Consider the following 18,936-nt stretch of genomic DNA (forward strand, 5'->3'; position numbering starts at 1 on the left):
AAAAATGGCAATCAATGGTCGTCTCTGTTGCTAAAGAACTCCACAAACGGTGACCGTTCCTAAGCGACCATTTTACTCGTAGCACAAAGAGAGCTGCCTGTCCGTGCAATGCATCATTAGTGCAGCAGTTCATGTGTTTATGACTCAACCACCATCAAATCCCCTCAAGAACTCTGTCTCATCTAAATCACGTCAACCTTGTACGACTTTATTATACATCAGATCGTAGACTTCAATAGATAAGCGTCGACAAAGCGTCGACTTGATGGCAATTATTGACTGCGTATCGATCGATTCGAAACGGCAAATCGGGTAATAGTGTACGATCGGTACGATAATTAGTGCAGAGCTAGCAATCAACCTGTGTGCGCACGCGTTTATCGCTCGAAACCGATCGTTTACATGGCAAACGAAAACGTACTGTCGACATGGTACAAATGCTGTCTGCAAATGAGGGATGCAAATTTTATGTAACAGCACAAGCACAAGTAACATTCAAGACCCGAGATCGTGTTGCACTGTCCATGTGTGTTGTTAAGTGCAACATAAAGTGTCGCTACTCTGCTGTGTTTCTACCATACGCTTGATCCATTTAAAAGCCCCTCGCAATGAAACGGACCTCGCGGGAATGAATCACGAGGCAGCGAGTCAGAAGCAGGAAAATCTAAACACCAAAACCCACCACTAATCCCACCGAACCCGGGTTACCGGGACCTACCTGTTTCGCGTTGTTAAACCTGCCCTGCCGAATGGGTTTCCTCTTCTAGGTCACAGTGCCCGCGTCCGGAGGAGCACGGTTGAGGTGTGAGGTACGGTTGAAAAAAAAGGGATCTATTGCTGCTGCTGCTACAACCGAATGGGCGCGTATGAACGTTTTGCGTAATGCGTTGAAAATGTTTTAACACCTTTACCTCTGCCGCGCGGGGTTTTTTTTTCTCAGCACTCACTGACTGGGAATGGGACACAGACACACACATACACGCACTAAGAAGCGAGAGAACAGGCTCACATAAACACTAAACTCACGTACGCACACTAACACGCAATAGGCACAAAATAATGAGTAATAAATGTTGCCAATTAAATGTTGGCCCGTGGAGAGCGGCTGGCGCGCGCTGGCTCTTGGGAAAGAAAGCACACGGTTGAAATAAATTTGCAGGTTATGTTGTTTTTCTTCTTCTTCTTCTTCTTTTCCTTACGCACTTTTTTGAACAGGGATTAGGCAACCAAGCACTTGATGGCGATCAAAACACGATGTCACTCACGATGCTGCTGCCGCTGCTGCTGCTGCTGCTGCTGCACAACGATATTTCACAACGGCATCTAGATCGCTTAGAGAAACTGGATTTGTTTTCCCCTACCAATGATCCGTAAGGTATGTTCACTTGATTCACTGTTCACTGAGCACACCAAATCACACTGTGCTGAAAAGCTTGTAATGTTACAGTATTGCTTGTTTTCTTTTTACTTCTTCGCTTGCTATTCACGCTGTGAGAAGACCAAGGTGGAATAAAAAAAAAGACACATAGACAACAGATTAAGCGCAGCTGATTAAGGGCCGTGAATCCACGAGCGATGTCACGCGGAAAATGTCAACGGAGGGTAGTGTTTGTGTGTGTGTAGTGTGCACTTGTGCCGTTAAAGTGGCCATTAATTCGTGGCGGCTCGTTACGGTGGCAAAAGGAGCTGATGGGGTGTTTTTTCCCACACACGAAACTTCCGCCGCGGTTGTGCAATTGATGTTTGCAGTTGAAATTAGAATTGATTTGAGCCTCTGTCCTGCCACCACAGTCCGTGGTAAATCCGAAGAAGCGCACGGTGTGTGTGTTTGCGGGTGTATGTGCTCCTTCGTCACCGGATCAGGATCGTTGGGTGGGCGAACTAACACACCAGGTCGAAGTTTGAACCTTCAGTGCACTCAAACAAAACGAAGCGAACGGGCAAAGAAGAAACGAACCCAATGTCAACATGCACATACACACAATTATTCGTGTTTTTTGCCCTTATGGGCAAAGGGAAACACTCACAAAAGTACGTATACAAACACACCGACACACACACACACGGTCCTGATGGTGGTAACCTAACCCCTCCCCCACCCCCTCTCCCACCCCTCCTCCACACGATTTGGTTGCATATGCAACGTCCAACGCCGAGAAGTCTCGGCGCAAATCGCAGAACGCTCGCTGCTAGACGAAAGACTTGAGCGGGCGCGCAGGCAACGAACCCGCGCTCGAGACGTTCGTGCCTTCGCTCACTGTTTGTTTGTGTCGTCGTTTCGGGCCGCGCTGGGTTTATTTGAATTTGTTTATCAAACACATGCACTACATTTGGGGGGGTTCTGTGTGGGGCTTCAGCGATTGTTTTTAAGCCGGAAGGCTGAATGAGGATAATGACCAATTATATTTAAAACATTTTTTAAAAAATATACAAAAATTTAAGAACTGCTGATGTAATTAAACATTCAGTAGGATATTATGATTAGCATAGAAAATTTAGTGTATTTTAGAAAATTTTGCTTGCATAGAAGACGAGGCAATTAATTAAAACATTTTATTCAACGACCATTGACGCCACCAATAAAAGGTCACAGTAGGCTGTAGGATGCACTTCTGCCTCTTCGGCCGTTTGTCAGCGAATTCGAAATGTCATTTACGTTGCCAACTCGTCACAAACACACACACACATTCCACAGCTTCTCCAGTCGCCAATCGGAAAGACATCTTTCTTGCCGTTTGCTGCCGGTAGCGAAACAGTGTGTTGTTGTACATCACCATTATCTTGTCAGTAAGGGCCGGACACAAAACCGAAGATCACAAATCAACCAAAAAAATATAAAAAATACAACAAGCAAACGGGATGCGAGTGTCAAAGGAATGTGACCATCCGAGAGGAAAAGGAGTTGAGCGGGCAGGTAGGCGACCATCAATTTGACAATTGTAAAACAAAAAAGTGCAACAAAAACGAAATCTGCAACAGGTTCTGGCACCAAACGGGCCACTGAACCGTGAAGTGTGTCCGTGTGTGTCCGTGTGTGTGTGTGTGTGTGTTACTACGGTCGGGGTCGCTGGCAACATTTTTAAAGCACTCTTTATAAACCCACAGAATCTCACACAATTTTCTCAAACATACTTTAAATCACCTTTTTTTTCAATTCAAAGCTTCCAACACAAACTGCACTTAAAACAATATCAGCACAACTTACACAAACCAAAGGCACTGGATGCGCTGGTATGTTTTGTTTATTCTTTCACGTTCAGTGTTTGTCGTAGTTCATTTCTCACACAAATTTGCACTTCACTTCTTCACTCTAGAACACATACACCCACAGAGGGATAAATGAGGATGGGGGAGAAAGAAAGAAAAAGGGCAACTCTGCCGCGAACAGCACAGGCAACGCGCACTCCCGACTGGCACGACGCGTCGAAGGGAACTGTACGCGAGCGCTCGCCCGAGCCACAAACTGGGCGACTACGCGTAGAATGGAGCGCGAGTGTCTGAGCGCGCGCGCGCGGGCGCACTCACGTCGCGCGAGATCGGCTCAGCATGCATATTGCGATCATGTTATGCTCGGTGCGTATGCTCATCAATACACGCCAGCATCAGCATACTTTACGCGCATTTTTTCTCTCTCTCACACACGTGCGCACTCATTTCTTTTGGCTCTTGGCTCTCGGATGTAAGTGAGTGTGCGTTTTGTACGATGATTTCTCGTTTTATCATCGCAGATTCTTTTCTGAGCCAGGCAAAGAGCACAACAGCATTGAGCGGCTGAGTGGCTTGCGCGCTTCTGAGGGCCGGTTTGCTGCGGTTGCTGTTTCGGGAGGGCTTAACCTTTTCTCTTTGCTCCTTTGAGAAGGTGTTCTTTCTTTTCCCTTGGCCTCCTCCTACCTTCACGTTTGCTCACCTCGTGGCTCGAGTCTTTTCTTTGTTGTTGTTTTTGGTTTGCTTACAGCAACCAACTTGTAAGACATTCCAGGAGCGAGGAGCGAGGATACGCTGTATCTGCCCTTTTCTGCTCTGGTCCGTTTTTCTTTTTTCTTTTTTTGCTCTTTACCTTTATCGTTACGTTTTCTTGCGGCTTGTGTATGTGTGTGTGTGTTTGTTTCCGTTTTTTAGGAATTTTTGTTTATTTTGATTTATTTTTACCAACAATTGTTCGTTTTGTGTGAAGTTTATTGATTTGCATGTTGATTTTTGCACTTATATTAAAATATTCAATTTGCACCTGAATAAGTCTTATTTTAATTATTCATTACTCACTAATTAAATGTTAATATAAAAAAATAATATTTTAAAATTTGCTTCATAAGTTCGGCCTATAGTCATGCATGCATCAAACTACAGAGGCATTTCTATTATTTGTGCGTGTTCTAAAATCCTCGAGTCAATTGTCCATTTATCTGTAATGCCTTGTGTAAAAAATTATATTTCTACGGAACAACACGGCTTTATGCCCAATCGCTCAGTGTCCACCAACCTAATGTGTTTTTTGTCTTCTCTATATCACTATCTGTCTAGTGGTAAGCAAGTAGACACTATCTATACCGATTTCAAAGCGGCATTTGACAGTATACCTCTATCATTACTTGTTGCTAAGCTTCGAAAACTAGGTTTCGGTGGCTCTATATTGCCGTGGTTCAACTCCTATCTTGAGAATCGTTCTTATGCAGTTAAAATCTGTGGCTCTTTCTCTGAATGCTTTCTTAGTTCTTCGGGAGTCCCTCAAGGTAGTGTCCTTAGTCCCTTACTGTTCATTCTCTTCCTCAATGACTGTACTTCGATCCTTCCTCCTAACGGCTTCTTGCTATATGCGGATGACGTTAAAATTTTTCTTCCTGTATCTTCTACAGCTGATTGTCTAGTCCTTCAATCCTGGCTCTGTAAATTCTCTACATGGTGTGCTTCTAACGGTTTAGTCCTGTGTCCTGAAAAATGTTCTGTCTTGTCTTTCTTCCGATCTTCTACAAGTATAACTCATGCTTATAGTGTCTGTGATGCCCCTATTCCCCGTGCGTCCTTGTCTAAGGATCTTGGCGTCTTCTTTGACCCGAGTCTTTCTTTCAAGGAGCACACGGACTATGTCATCAACAAGGCCAACAAAAGTCTTGGTTATATTTGTCGCATGTCCACTGAAATTCGTGATCCCTTTTGTCTTAAGTCCCTTTATTGTTGTTGGGTCCGTTCCGTACTGGAATATGCCTGTGTCATCTGGTCTCCTGTCCAACTATCTCTGCTCCAAAGGATTGAGAGGATCCAGAGACGTTTTACAAGGATCGTATTTCGTAGGTCGCTGGGTCATCACTCTATTCCGCTTCCTTCGTATGAGGATAGATGCACTTTATTAGGCCTTGCCAAGTTGGAGCACCGCTTCTCGGTCGCTCAGGCTTCTTTCGTCGCTGGCATATTGCTCAATACGATTGATACCCCTTCACTTCTGTCGCGCTTACATTTGTATGCACCTTGTCGCACCTTACGTTATCGTTTTCGTCTCCAGTTACCTATATGTCGTACACGTTTTGCTCGCAATGAGCCTTTTGTAAGAGCTATGTCGTCTTTTAATAGTACTTATGATCTGTTCGATTTCAACATATCCTATCCTGTCTACCGATCCCGTCTTCGCTCCTTTTCCGTACCATAAACTCCTTCCAACTCCTTCGTGAATAATTGTTATACTATAGTCAGTAAGCACTATTGCTGTAACCCAACGTGGCCGAGCAATTAATAAAATAAAAATAAATAAATAAATAAATTGTTTACGTTTTTTGTTATTGTTGCGTTTTGACAGCTAGGGCTACGTTCATCCAGCATATTGTGTGCGTATTTTCACTGGGTGAAGCGTTAGCGTTCGTTTGAATTGTCTATGTATTAGTGTTAGGTCCGTTAGGCTAAGAACAAAATTGTCAACCATTGTCGTTAAAGGATTCGGAATATACTGACGCGTACGCCAAACGGTCACCTTTAAACCCTGAGCATTTTTCACTGCACTTCAACACAAAATATCACAACGTAGGGCCGATCACGAACATTTGGTGCCGTGACCAGGATTGGTGTATTGTGAAGTGAATTGTTGCTCGTTTTTTGTGATTTTGCTGCGTGTAAAAATCTGTTGACTTTACGTTTTTTCGTCACCGACCATAGACAACGAACAGTTTCTTTCGAAATTCGTTGTCCAGTGCTTGTTGCGTGTTGTGACTTGATTGTTGAACATTGTGTAATTGTTTGATTGGTGTGATAATTGATCATACGCACGGACAGAACATTTGTGAATTTGTGTTTCGTGTTCAGTGTCCTGTGTTTTTAGCGCCATCGTTCCATCTGCCATTACGAGACTGATATGGCTAACGCTGTAAATTTGCTGTCCAGACGGCGAACCCTGGAAGAAAAAATTCAGCGAGTTATAGCATTTGCTGATAATTTTGTGCCTGAGCGGGATGAATTTAGGCTTGGCTTGTTCATCTCCGACACCGAACGTGTTGCAGCAGAGTTCGATACAGTGCAGCAGTTGATCGAGGATGGAGCAGCACCCGAAGCGCGCGAAATGGAGAGCCATTTTCGCGCTACGACTGAGGACGCCTTAATGGCCGCGAGGGCCAGCCTACAAGCGTTGTCGCGGCCATCGTATAATGCTATTCCCGCCTCATCGACCATTGCTACATCTGGAGTGAGGCTGCCAACCATTTCTCTTCCAGAATTTGACGGCAATGAGATGCAATGGGCGACATTTCGGGACACTTTTGAAGCACTAATCCACTGCAACGAAGAGGTGCTAACTATCCAAAAGTTCCATTATCTTCGAGCTGCGCTCAAGGGTGAAGCTGCAAAGTTGCTGGAATCGATTCCGTTGTGTGCATCTAACTACAACATTGCCTGGAAATCGTTGGTGGACAGATACGCCAACGAGTATCTACAAAAGAAGCGTCATCTACAGGCAATGTTCAACATCGGCAAGGTGACCAAGGAATCGAACGCATCGTTGCACAGGCTGGTTGACGATTTTGATCGTCACGTTAAGATGCTGCATCAGCTTGGCGAACCAACAGCGCAATGGAGCACCGTGCTAGAATATGTGTTGTGCATCAAGCTTCCCGATGAGACGCTACGGACGTGGGAAGATTATGCTTCCACCCTCAGCAGCCCGAACTACAGCATGCTAATTGAGTTCCTGCAAAGAAAAATGAGAACATTAGAATCGATTTCTATGAACCATCCGGCAACGAGAGAAGCTACTCATCCTAGTTTTGTACGGCGAGCCCCACAGCACCTTTCTTCCTGCTCAACCATGGCGAGCAGTTCAAAAGGGTGCCCGCATTGCCAGCATGATCATGCCTTAAGCAGTTGCTATAAGTTTTGCCGTCTTCCTCTGTCTGAGCGTTTTCAGATAGCTATTGAGAAGAAAGTTTGCCATAATTGCTTAAGAAAAGGTCATTTGGCAAGGAACTGCGCTTCATCGTCCCGGTGCAAACACTGTGGTGAGAGACATCACTCTCTTTTGCATCGTTCGTCTGCAGTCGGTACGGAACCGAAACTCGTGTATGCGGAAGGACAAGAATCTACAGGAAGGAATGATCGTTACCAAGCACAGTCGCTCAACGTTACTAAGCATCCTATTCGATCGGAGGAAGTGTTTTTGCTCACTGTTCGTTTGAGCATAGTTGATGCTGATGGTAAAGAGCATTCGGTACGCGCTTTGCTAGACTGTGCTTCTCAACCCAACCTCATGACAGAGAAACTTGTCAAATTGCTGCAGCTACAACGGTGTCCTTCTAACGTTAAAATATCGGGAGCTGGAAAGATATCTCGTGACGTTCGGGGATCAGTGTTTGCTGAGATACGCTCCAAGAGGCAACCATTCAGCTGTGGTGTTCAGTTCCTGGTAATGGACAAGCTGACATCCAATTTGCCTTCTGAGACTGTAAGTGTCGGTCACTGGTGTATCCCAAAAGGCCTCGAGCTAGCTGATCCCGAATTCAACACATCGCAGCCGGTTGATTTGGTGATAGGTGTCAAGCACTACTATTCATTCTTCCCCAGTGCAGCCAGAGTTCATTTGGGTGATGAGTTGCCGCTGTTGATTGATAGTGTGTTTGGTTGGATTGTTGCTGGTTCGGCTACGTTACAATGCCCGGAACCACAGGTAACAAGTTCAAACGCTATCTGTATGATGTCGCTGGAAGAGAGCATCGAACGATTCTGGAAGACAGATTCATTAGTGATGAAGGATGGCTACTCGCCTGAGGAACGAAGATGCGAGCAGATATTCCGTGATACAACGGCGAGAAATGAGACTGGGCGTTATATCGTACGCTTACCCCGTCATCCCGATTTCGGAATCAGACTGGGTGCTTCCAAGGTAAGCGCAGTACGAAGATATGATCTGTTGGAGAGGAGGTTCGCTAAAAATTCCAAGTTGAAGGAAGAGTACCATGCGTTTATGAAGGAGTATCTTGAGCTCGGGCACATGAGTTTAGTTCGGGATGGAGATGCAGTACCTGCTGAGTCGTATTATTTGCCACATCATCCTGTGTTCAAGGAGTCTAGCACCACAACGAAAATCAGGGTCGTGTTCGACGGTTCTTCTAAAACCACCAGCGGGTACTCGTTGAATGATGCTTTGTGCGTGGGACCAGTGGTGCAGGACGACTTGCTAGATCAGCTTTTGCGGTTCCGCACGTATAAGGTGGCATTAGTTGGCGATATAGCAAAAATGTACCGCCAAATACTTCTTCATCCTGACGATCGACCGTTGGTGCGAATCTTGTTTCGCTTCGAGCCGCAGCAGCCGGTGCAGACCTACCAGCTGAATACTGTAACGTATGGTCTCGCACCTTCATCCTTTCTCGCTACGCGCGCTCTTATTCAGCTGGCTGATGATGAGGGTAATGCATACCCACGAGCGGGCCCCGCTCTACGAAAGAATTTTTACGTCGACGACTTCATCGGTGGAGCCCAATCAGTTGAGGAAGCCACCTGCCTACGAACTGAATTGGCTGAGCTACTACAAAAGGGCGGATTTGAGCTGCGGAAATGGACGTCGAACTGTGTTGATGTGCTGCATGGGCTGGATGAGGCACAGGTTGGAACCACAACCAAAATGAGCTTTGATTCTCACGAAGCCGTGAAGACACTTGGCATCAGTTGGGTTCCACAAGGTGATTGGCTGGTGTTTGAAGGTGTGTGCCAGCCAGACGACGATGTGATCACCAAGCGATCTGTGTTATCTGCCATCGCAAAAATGTACGATCCTTTGGGGATGATAGCGCCGATAATCATCCGTGCTAAGATGATTATGCAGGAGATATGGGTGTCGTCACGTGATTGGGATGAATCGTTGCCAGAAGACATCGTATGCAAGTGGAAGCAATTTCAGAAGGAGATACGATCTCTATCACAATATCGAATGGACAGATTCATACTGCTTCCTGAGGCGCGAAACATCGAGCTGCACACTTTTGCTGATGCATCTTCTGCAGCCTATGGTGCTTGCACATATGTGCGGTGTGAAGACGCTGGGCGAGTTCGAGTCATGCTTTTAGCGTCGAAGAGTAAAGTTGCTCCGTTGAAAAATCTGACTATTGCTCGGTTGGAGCTGTGCGCCTGCGTTCTAGCCGCGCACTTGCATCACCGCATAAAAGGTGCCATTGATGTGGCCGTAAATGCATCATATTTTTGGACCGACTCAGCTATCTGCATGCATTGGATCAAGGCGCCACCGAGCACATGGAAAACGTTTGTGGCAAACCGTGTAGCGGAAATCCAGCATTTCACTAGTGGTGCCAAGTGGAGGCACGTAGCTGGAGTCGAAAACCCTGCTGATTTGGTATCGCGTGGGATGGAGGTGTCCGAGTTCAACAACAGTCGAGCGTGGAGGCATGGACCAGCTTGGCTTGAGCATTCGCAGGATGCTTGGCCCATGCCCAATCCACAAAGCATTCCTGAAGTGGCAGAGCAAGAGAGGAAGGAGTTAATTTCGGCAGTTACCGTATGCCACAACGAATTGTTTCTGTATTGGTCATCTTATACTCGCCTGGTGAACGTTGTCAGCTATTGCATGCGATTCATTGCCATGCTCCCTCATCTAAGGCTATTAAGAGGAAGAAGAGTTTTACGATCCTCCGAGGGGAATGCGCAACTGAAGGACGTTTCATCTCGTAAAGTTCTCAGCGCTCGGGAGCGAGCAGCAGCAGTTAATGCCTTAACACGCCTTGCCCAACGTGAGTCTTTTGCTGAGGAGCTACGCGATCTGCAAGGAGGAAAGAGGGTCAGAAAACAATCAGAGCTGAAAAGACTCACCCCGTTTGTGGACGAAAAGGGTATCATCCGGGTTGGTGGACGACTGAATTTGTCACAGCTGCCGTATCAGTCGAAACATCCCGCACTGCTGCCGAAGGGTCATCCATTGGCTCGATTGATTGCTGAGCATGATCACAAGATGCTTCTTCATGGAGGAGGACGGTTGCTGCTGTCAGTCATACGAGAGAAGTTTTGGCCTTTGAACGGAAGAATGTTGGTCAAAAGCGTAGTTCGGAGCTGCATAAAATGTATTCGGTACCATCCTACTCTTGCAGAGCAGCATACTGGCCAGCTGCCCGCTGCCCGAATTATACCAAGCCGGCCCTTTGCTGTTACCGGGGTCGATTATGCAGGTCCCCTGTACCTAAAACCTGCGCATAGGCGCGCAGCATCGTTGAAAGCGTACCTGTGTGTCTTCGTGTGCTTTGCAACAAAGGCGGTGCATTTGGAGCTAGTGGGAGACCTGTCAACTGACGGTTTTCTCGCGGCTCTACGGAGGTTTACGGCGAGGAGAGGTGTTCCGGATCATCTCCATTCGGACAATGGGAAAAACTTCGAGGGAGCGAGGAATGAGCTACGAGAGCTTTTTGCGACTTTGACGAGTGAAGCTGCGCAGAGTACCATCGCTTCATCGTGCGCGGACCAGGGAATCTCTTGGCACATGATTCCACCGAGAGCTCCTCACTTTGGCGGCCTTTGGGAAGCCGCGGTGAAAACGGCCAAACGTCATCTGTTCCGTCACCTCGGAAGTACTCGGCTCTCCTTCGAGGGTTACTACACCGTACTGCACCAGATCGAGGCAGCTATGAACTCTCGTCCTCTCTTACCGCTTACGGATGATCCCAATGATTTAGCCGCACTAACACCTTCTCATTTTTTGATAGGCTCCTCATTAACGGCACTTCCGGACCCTGATATGACGATGGCACACACTAATGCACATGAGCACTTGGCGAAGCTGCAGCTATTGGTGCAGAAGTTTTGGAAACACTGGCAAAAGGAGTACTTGCAGGAGTTGCAAAAGGACCCGCGCGTTGCCAGGCAGGCAGATCAAATCCAACCCGGTCGAATGGTTATCCTGATGGACGAGTTGCTGCCTAGTACCCGTTGGCCGTTAGCGCGTGTGATAGAGGTGCACCCCGGTCCGGACGGGCTGGTGCGAGTAGTTACCTTGCGTACGATAAAAGGTTTAATTAAGCGTCCGATAGCCAAAATATGTCCTTTGCCAGTAGAAGAGAGAGGAAATAACACGTTGCCAGCAGCTACGTAACCGAAATGTCCGTATTTGTCGATTTAATGTTTGTGCACCGCGCTTCGTCGTTGTATAAAGAAAACCACGCGGTTTATGTCAGGTCTGAGTTAGTGTTAGTGTTAGTGTTGATGGTACATCAAGGCGAGGAGTATGTTTACGTTTTTTGTTATTGTTGCGTTTTGACAGCTAGGGCTACGTTCATCCAGCATATTGTGTGCGTATTTTCACTGGGTGAAGCGTTAGCGTTCGTTTGAATTGTCTATGTATTAGTGTTAGGTCCGTTAGGCTAAGAACAAAATTGTCAACCATTGTCGTTAAAGGATTCGGAATATACTGACGCGTACGCCAAACGGTCACCTTTAAACCCTGAGCATTTTTCACTGCACTTCAACACAAAATATCACAACGTAGGGCCGATCACGAACATAAATAATCTACCTTTGCTACACCCTGTAGATAAGCGCAAAACCGCGACACGATTCTGACTACAGCTTCATCTCGCTCACCGCATCACTCTCCAGTTGCTGGTGCTTGGTATTGGTGCGATCCCTAATATGTGTTCAATACAATCTCGCCAACGTTGGTTTGAACTCTCGGTCGAACGGCGGGGTTCCTTTTTTTTTTAAACAAAAAAAAAAGCACCACAACCATCTTCAAAACATCCAAACACACCAGCGCACCATGTATTGTCCCAGCATCCCAGAAGGGGCGCAAGCAGCGAAACAAAACAGCAAAAAAACTAGACTCGAAAGAGAGCCTTCGCGCAGGAGAAAGATCTCACAGAGAAAGAGAGAGAGAGCGACAGTGAGAAATAGTAAGGGAGAGAGTGAGAGAACACGGTGAGAATGGATGGCTGACACGAAAGCAGCATTAGCACAATGTCCAACCGGGAACGGAACGCAAGGTTTCTGGTCAGTGGTTTCTATTGGTTCCATTCTCTCGCGCTCAAGCCTCCCCAAGACTGTGCGTGAAGCGTACTTTGTGCAACTGGGACACCCACCACCCTGGGTGGGACGGGGTGGGGGGGACGCGCCAAAAAAGTGTGGCCGGTTTGCCGCAATTGCTTCCTGGCTTTGGGGCGCGCTGATAAGGAGAGGAGGTTACCGCTTTTTGTTCGGATGGTGCGGTGGTGTGGTGAGCTGCCGAAATGTTGTTTGATGAATGTGTAGCGTACACCAAACACGCAGTAGGCAGAGACAATTTCGCTCGTTGAAGTCTCCGCTGTTTGGTTGACGGTTTCGTATCTTGCAGGAGGCGCGGTGTGACCCCTGCGAGAATGAGCGAGATGGAATGAGAGAGAGAGAGAGAAAGAGAGCGAAAGGGAGGTGTACACTCTTTTCGGACAGGTTCATTGCCTTGACCGAAAGGTAAAGCGACGAACCCCCTCCTCCCCACAGGCGGCAGCCCTGGAAAAAGGGACTGAGCCAAGAGCTGCCACAGTTGTGGTGTTCTTCCCCCCCCCCCCCCCCCCTTTGGTCTCCAAATTCTAAGGCGGTTCTTGAAGGCAACCCTTCCATACATTCTTTTTTTGTTTATCGCTCCGGGAGAAAGGCATCGAAGCCGGCGTCGATCGACGGGTGATCAGACGCCCCACTACTCTCCACCTTCTCCATCCCCCCCTCCCCCTCTCTTTGGTTGTGTTTGCGCTTGTTTTTCCTGAACCTTTTTGTTTCTGTCTTGTTATTGTCTTTTTTTGGTGTCGCTTTTTCCTCTTCCACTTCTGCTTCCTCTTCTTCGTGCAGTGCGTACGCTATAAAGGGCGAAACGCTAAAAACGAAGACACAACAACACAACGAGAAAAAAAAACGCAACAGAAAATGATAACTGTCAATCGTGTGTGCGGCGAGGTGCGCGAGTTCGATGGTTTGCGCTGAAAATGATACATTCCAAGCAAAAAAAAAACACAAACCGGGCAAGCGGCCACCGCAGGGGCGAAGATGAGGCGACCGCGAGAGCAGCGCTCCGAGGATCCGGGAAAGGACATTATCATAATGCCAAAATAACGCTGAAAAGTAATATGTCATTTCGGTTGAGGAATTGGTCGTTGCGCTGGCCCTCGCCCATTGTGCCCGACGGACGGAAAAGGAGCGGAGAGTGGTTTAGAGCGCGCTTTGAAATATGACTCTGTGATATGGGGTGGTGGCCCTCGTTTGCTCGAGGAGGAGAGAGAGAGAGAGAGCAAACAGAGGGAGCGGGAAGCTGATTCCGATTCGTGCAAATATGTTCATTTATTATGCACAGGAAACTGCTTCGGTTGCTGCGGAATGGTAAGGGTTGCGCCTGGTCATGCTGCGATAAAAATTGATGATATTAATAGTATCTGCCCAGCGCGTGGACTAGGAACGGTACGAGATATGTCATACGAGCGCGTCCGAGCTATAAATAGAGTAGGATTGGAATTCTATCGTACTTCAAGTTGCGTTTGCGATTTCCAAAAGAGCCTGTTATTCGCTGCTCTGATGAAATGGAAACTAAGAGACTACTGAAAGACTGAAAATTGTATCTTGATTACGAACAACATGGGTAGACTGACACAAAACACAAGCCGAACGGTCACCAGGCCGTAGTGCGTGGACGTGGAATGCGCATTCCAAACACACGTCACGTTCTCAAAAAACACGCGCGAAGAAAGTATGGTTGCGAAACGGCGCGAAACAGCAACCAGCTTTGCGTACGCTTCCAGCTTCTTCCCAGTCGAGTTGAGCATCGGGCATCGAAGTGAAAGATAATACGCAACGGTGCTTAGTGGCCTTGGGCGAGTTTTATTGAAAAATTATTCACACCAATTTAGGACAAACCTTCCCGCGCCAAACCGGGGACAACTTCTGCAGATGATGAGGCATGAGGTTTTATGACGACTCGCGTGAAATGTGGCTACACACTGCGTTCTCGAGCGACCGAGCGATGCTTGGTAAAATAATCGATAAGCAACCATTTGTGTGGTTAACGGTCCACATAGAGAGAGAAAGAGAACTTAAAAAAGAGGTAGAAAATGGTGGTTCAGATGAGGATTGTGTCTAAAATGATAGGCTTTGCTGGGGAGCGAGAAGTGAGACATTTGATAATAAACAAACCTTTTTATTCCGCTCACATGTTAGTGGGAAGGAAAGGGAAGTTAACGAATTAAATTATTTTAGTATAAAAACATACTAACCAGCTATTAGGAAAATAATATACAACTTATTAATGTAATGTCCGAAACGCTAAGGACTTTCTTCATTCTCCTAGTCTTGTTGGACTTTATTGATTTAAACCTCTTAGATCATCTCTAGAAATGTAGGATTTACGATCACTAATATTAGCCACGATGTAACTGGAACAGAATTCAGCTTAGAAGGAGAAATAGCTTCTCTAAAACACCTTCTTCGAGCTTAATGTGTGCCTCGGAGTTCATCAACATCTCCTGGGATGCTAATTCATCGCAACCCATGTCTGGATCTCGATCCTCCTAGCGATCTCGATCCAAACTGAGAAAACGTGCGTTTCTCTCTAAATTACTAAAATACAATGACTCTATTTTTCTCCGCAAAGTAATTGTGTGGAATGTGTTGATAACGTTTATAGCAATCAAAAGTTGTTACGGACTTTGGAGATCATTTTAGATGGCCTAGACAAACTTTACATACTTTCGCACACTTCCATATTAGCTATAAAATCTCTCATGACAATAAATCATGAAGAAGCTCCTGAGACGTTTATTTAATTTATTTATTTTAGGAACTTTGCTGATGTTTTCTATTGCAAGGACGAAAAGTCTACAAATAAGCAAGTACAGGATAATCATTGTCGGACACTTGGATTTGATTCCAGCCTTAATGGCGGACGCTTCCACGCCATAACATGGCCAGCAAACCGGAGCCTGGCGAGCTTGATACAGATGAGGATAGATGACAAATGCTTGACGACAGATGAGGTCGCCGTACATAGTTCGTATAGCTCGACGTTATAGCGGCTCCTCCATTGTCTTTCCACACATACGGGGCCAAGTATCCTTCTGAGCATCTTCCTCTCGTACGCGGCTAAGAGAGTTTCGTCAGATTTGAACAGTGTACATGTCTCAGAGGCGTATGTGAGGACCGGTACAATATAGGTAGCTACGTCCGAAGCGGCGTCCGACTTTCAGGCGATATAATGATCGGTTGGCAACCAGCATCCTTGCGCGCAACTCAGCTATCAGCTACCACCAACAGTTTCGTCTTTGCCTCGTTTATCTGCAATCCGAGGTTCTCTGCTACCTGCTCGATCCCTTGAGAGGCTTCTGCTACATAGTAGAGCCGCAGACCAATGTTGTCTGTAATCATCAGCATATGTCAGGATCTGGGTTGACTTATAGAAGAAGGTTCCAGTAGTCTCCACCCTCAAGTCGCGGATGGCCCTCTCTAGCGCCAAGTTAAATAGGAGACAGACAAGCCAACTCAACCCCCTGAGAGTCTTCCATCCACCTTCGCCTGGCATTGACGTTGGTCAATGTCAGTCTAACTAGCCTTATCAGTTTGGCCGGTATTTCAAAAGAGCCCATAGCGTCGTACAGTTTTACCCTGGCTATGCTATCATATACGGCTTTGAAGTCAATGAAGAGATGGTACGTGTTGTGTCTGTATTCAGCCATCTTCTCCAAGATCTGCCGCATGGTGAGGATCTAATCAGTGGTTGATTTTCCGATTTCGGAATCCTCTTTGATAGTTTCCGACTATCTCTTCGACGTGCGGGGTAAGACGACCCTGAATAGGGAGGATCATCGAGAATAATTTACAGGCGGTATTCAACACCGTAATACCCATGTAGTTGTTGCAGTCCAACTTGTCTCCCTTCTTGTATGTGGGGTAGATGATGGCGAGGTCATAAGGCATCCAATCATAAGGCATCCAATCATAAGGCATCGGTTCGCTATCCCTCATCGATTCGCGGATAGCATTTTGTGTTTCTTCTATGCTTGGTGGTAGTAGCATGACACTATCTGCTAGTGGAGCCTCTAGCTGTTCGTTAAATTGGTCGTTGAGTAGTTCATCAAAGTACTCAGCCGATCGCGAGAGGACCTCTGGTTGATTATTATCTAGATATCCATCCTTGTTGCGACATATAGAGGCGAAAGAACTCCGCAGCAGACAAAGCCTCTCTAAACTATTCCAACAACAACAACTTGTTGCGACAGCAGGTTAGCTTAGGTATAACATTGTTTCGGTGACCTGCCATCGCTTGCCAAATGGGAAATTGGGGCTATATTTTCTTACTGCAGTCTCAACTACCTCAAATGCCTTAACAAAACATTCTTATAAAGGGACTGTTTAGGCATTTGAGTTAATACAGCCCATAGTCCGTGCCTGTAAAATGTTTCATTTACTGTGAAATGTTTCACCGGTTTCCCGGGAGATGACAGTAATATATAGGAAAACTCAAAAAGATGACGCTTGATTTGTATGGAAGAGCGTAAACTTCCTGTCAAAAGATTATGGCTGACCGTATTAATACACGATGCGCAATCTCAGATTGCGCATATATTCGTTTTATCAAAACATATGTCATTTCGCGTAGCCAACCCTGAGCCATAAACGTCATTTTCATACAATTTCAGATTGCGCCAAGATTGCGCATAAATTTTCAAGATTTTATGTCCGAGATATATAGATATTTTTTGACAGATAAATATATCAAACCGATCCGTTTGACAGATAAATATATGCGCAATCTGAGATTGCGCATCGTCTATTGCTACGGTGAAATCCAATTTACGCCAAAGCTACCGCTTCGTGTGACGTCCCTATTATAACATCTTTGTGTTTTGAAAATTTGTCAGCATTTTGTCACTCTCGTGGCCCTGCGCCTTTTCAGAGCGATTCTTCTCACTAGGCACATCTACAGCTGTCAAAGTGAACCGTTGTTTTGGTTGTTATCAGCTTGCGTACAATAACAAAATCGAGAGCACGGAATAAATCTTGTTTGCTCAGGGTCAACTTTACAACACGCCGGTTGGTCTAATTTGCTCATTTTGATAACAACGGTATGTTTGCTGTTTCTAATCCATCTGCTCCCAAGCCTGTTAAAGCTCTTCTCAATTCGTTATAAGTGTGGCATACTTTTGTCTTAACTTGCAGAATCAGTCACCGGACGCGCGAGCGCTTATCAAAGATAGGACAGCAGAGAGAGAGGACATTTGCGTTTTTTGGGGGCCCTTTCAGTTCGTTACGGTTGCTTGAGCAGAGTTAGAGCAGAGCAGTAAACATGGCCGCACCAAGGAAGGTAATTATCGATCTGGATGTCGGTACAGACGACGCATGGGCCCTGTGGATGCTGCTGCAGTGTGAGAAGACGTACGGCTACGAGGTGATCGCCATCACGTGCGTGAACGGCAATACGGGCGTGGAGAATGTGGTGGAAAACACGCTCACCGTGCTGTCCGCGATGGGCCGTACGGATGTGCCCGTGTACCGGGGTGCCCACGAACCGCTGGTCCATCCGCGGGGAACGAAATACGACGGCAACTTCCACGGCCAGAATGGGCTCGGTGATATCGACTTCGGGATCGAGGTGAACCGCACTCCCCTGCAAGAGGAACACGCGGTCACTGCCATCCAGCGTCTGCTGAACGCGCACAAAGGAAGCATCGATTTGATCTTTATCGGTCCGCTGACGAATTTGGCACTGGCCATGAAGCTACGGCCGGGGCTGCTGAAGCAGGCGAGCCATCTCTACATCATGGGCGGCAACCGGCACGGAGTCGGCAATATCACGTGGTCGGCCGAGTTCAACTTCCACACCGATCCGGAGGCGGCCCATATTGTGCTGCAGAGCGATTGCTGCCCGATCTCGATCGTACCGTGGGAGACGTGTCAGCGGCACGCCGTTCCGCTGGCCTGGCGAATGGAGGAGCTGGGTGCGGATGAAACCAAACCGATGCTGCGGATACTGAACGCAGTGGAGCGCAAAGTGTACGGCCAGCGGCCAAACTGGATGCCGTGCGATGCGTACCTGGTGGCGGCGTTCATTCAACCGGACTGTGTGCTGAAGGCCCACAGCTATACGGTTGACGTGGAGCTGCACGGTGCGCTTACCCGCGGTCAGATGGTGCTGGATCACCGCGGTGCTGGCGCGGGCCACGTGCGCATCATCGACGATATTGATGAGGGCAAGTTTAAGGAGCTGTGCTGGAAGACGGTCGCCTGAAGCGGCTGGAATTGGCAGGAGATACCGAACAAGTGTGCCTTATGTAGATGGTTTGTTTGATTTTACATTTATTTGATTGCTTTTACATACTGTTAAACGATCTTTACGACGACAATAAAACAACGATGGTTGTTTCAATAAATAAACATAATATTAATAAGTAATAACATAGTCCCTGAAAACACACGGGCACATAAAGGCAGTCAGAGATACTGGGCCAATACCGGTAG

The 18,936-nt window shown here is 46.8% G+C and overlaps 2 protein-coding genes across 6 annotated transcripts in view; one reads left to right on the plus strand and one right to left on the minus strand.

Annotated features, from left to right (window-relative positions):
* Positions 1 to 3,452, minus strand: part of LOC1280914 (ankyrin repeat and BTB/POZ domain-containing protein 2) — a 93,559-nt gene extending 90,107 nt beyond the window's left edge. The window contains exons 1-3 of one of the 4 annotated variants that reach the window (XM_061655833.1): positions 3,133 to 3,452; positions 1,204 to 1,488; positions 719 to 1,121 (exon numbers count right to left, since the gene is read on the minus strand). The gene's annotated coding sequence lies outside the window, so the exon portion shown is untranslated. Of the gene's footprint in view, positions 1 to 718; positions 1,489 to 3,132 lie in introns of all 4 variants that reach the window. The other 3 variants (XM_061655832.1, XM_061655831.1, XM_061655830.1) reach the window with 3 other exon arrangements.
* Positions 3,453 to 17,339: 13,887 nt separating this feature from the next.
* Positions 17,340 to 18,867, plus strand: LOC1280910 (inosine-uridine preferring nucleoside hydrolase). Of its 2 annotated transcripts, none has more exons than XM_061655851.1 (2): positions 17,340 to 17,543; positions 17,638 to 18,867. In XM_061655851.1, the coding sequence occupies exon 2, from the start codon at positions 17,765 to 17,767 to the stop codon at positions 18,704 to 18,706; it is 942 nt and encodes a 313-aa protein (XP_061511835.1). In that variant the 5' UTR covers positions 17,340 to 17,543; positions 17,638 to 17,764; the 3' UTR covers positions 18,707 to 18,867. The 2 variants fall into 2 exon arrangements, with proteins under 2 accessions (XP_061511835.1, XP_061511836.1); XM_061655852.1 differs by having other exon boundaries at positions 17,420 to 17,543; positions 17,610 to 18,867.
* The last annotated feature ends 69 nt before the right edge of the window (positions 18,868 to 18,936 follow it).

The sequence above is a fragment of the Anopheles gambiae genome, chromosome 3, assembly GCF_943734735.2.
Source record: "Anopheles gambiae chromosome 3, idAnoGambNW_F1_1, whole genome shotgun sequence".
Classification (NCBI taxonomy): Eukaryota; Metazoa; Arthropoda; class Insecta; order Diptera; family Culicidae; genus Anopheles; species Anopheles gambiae.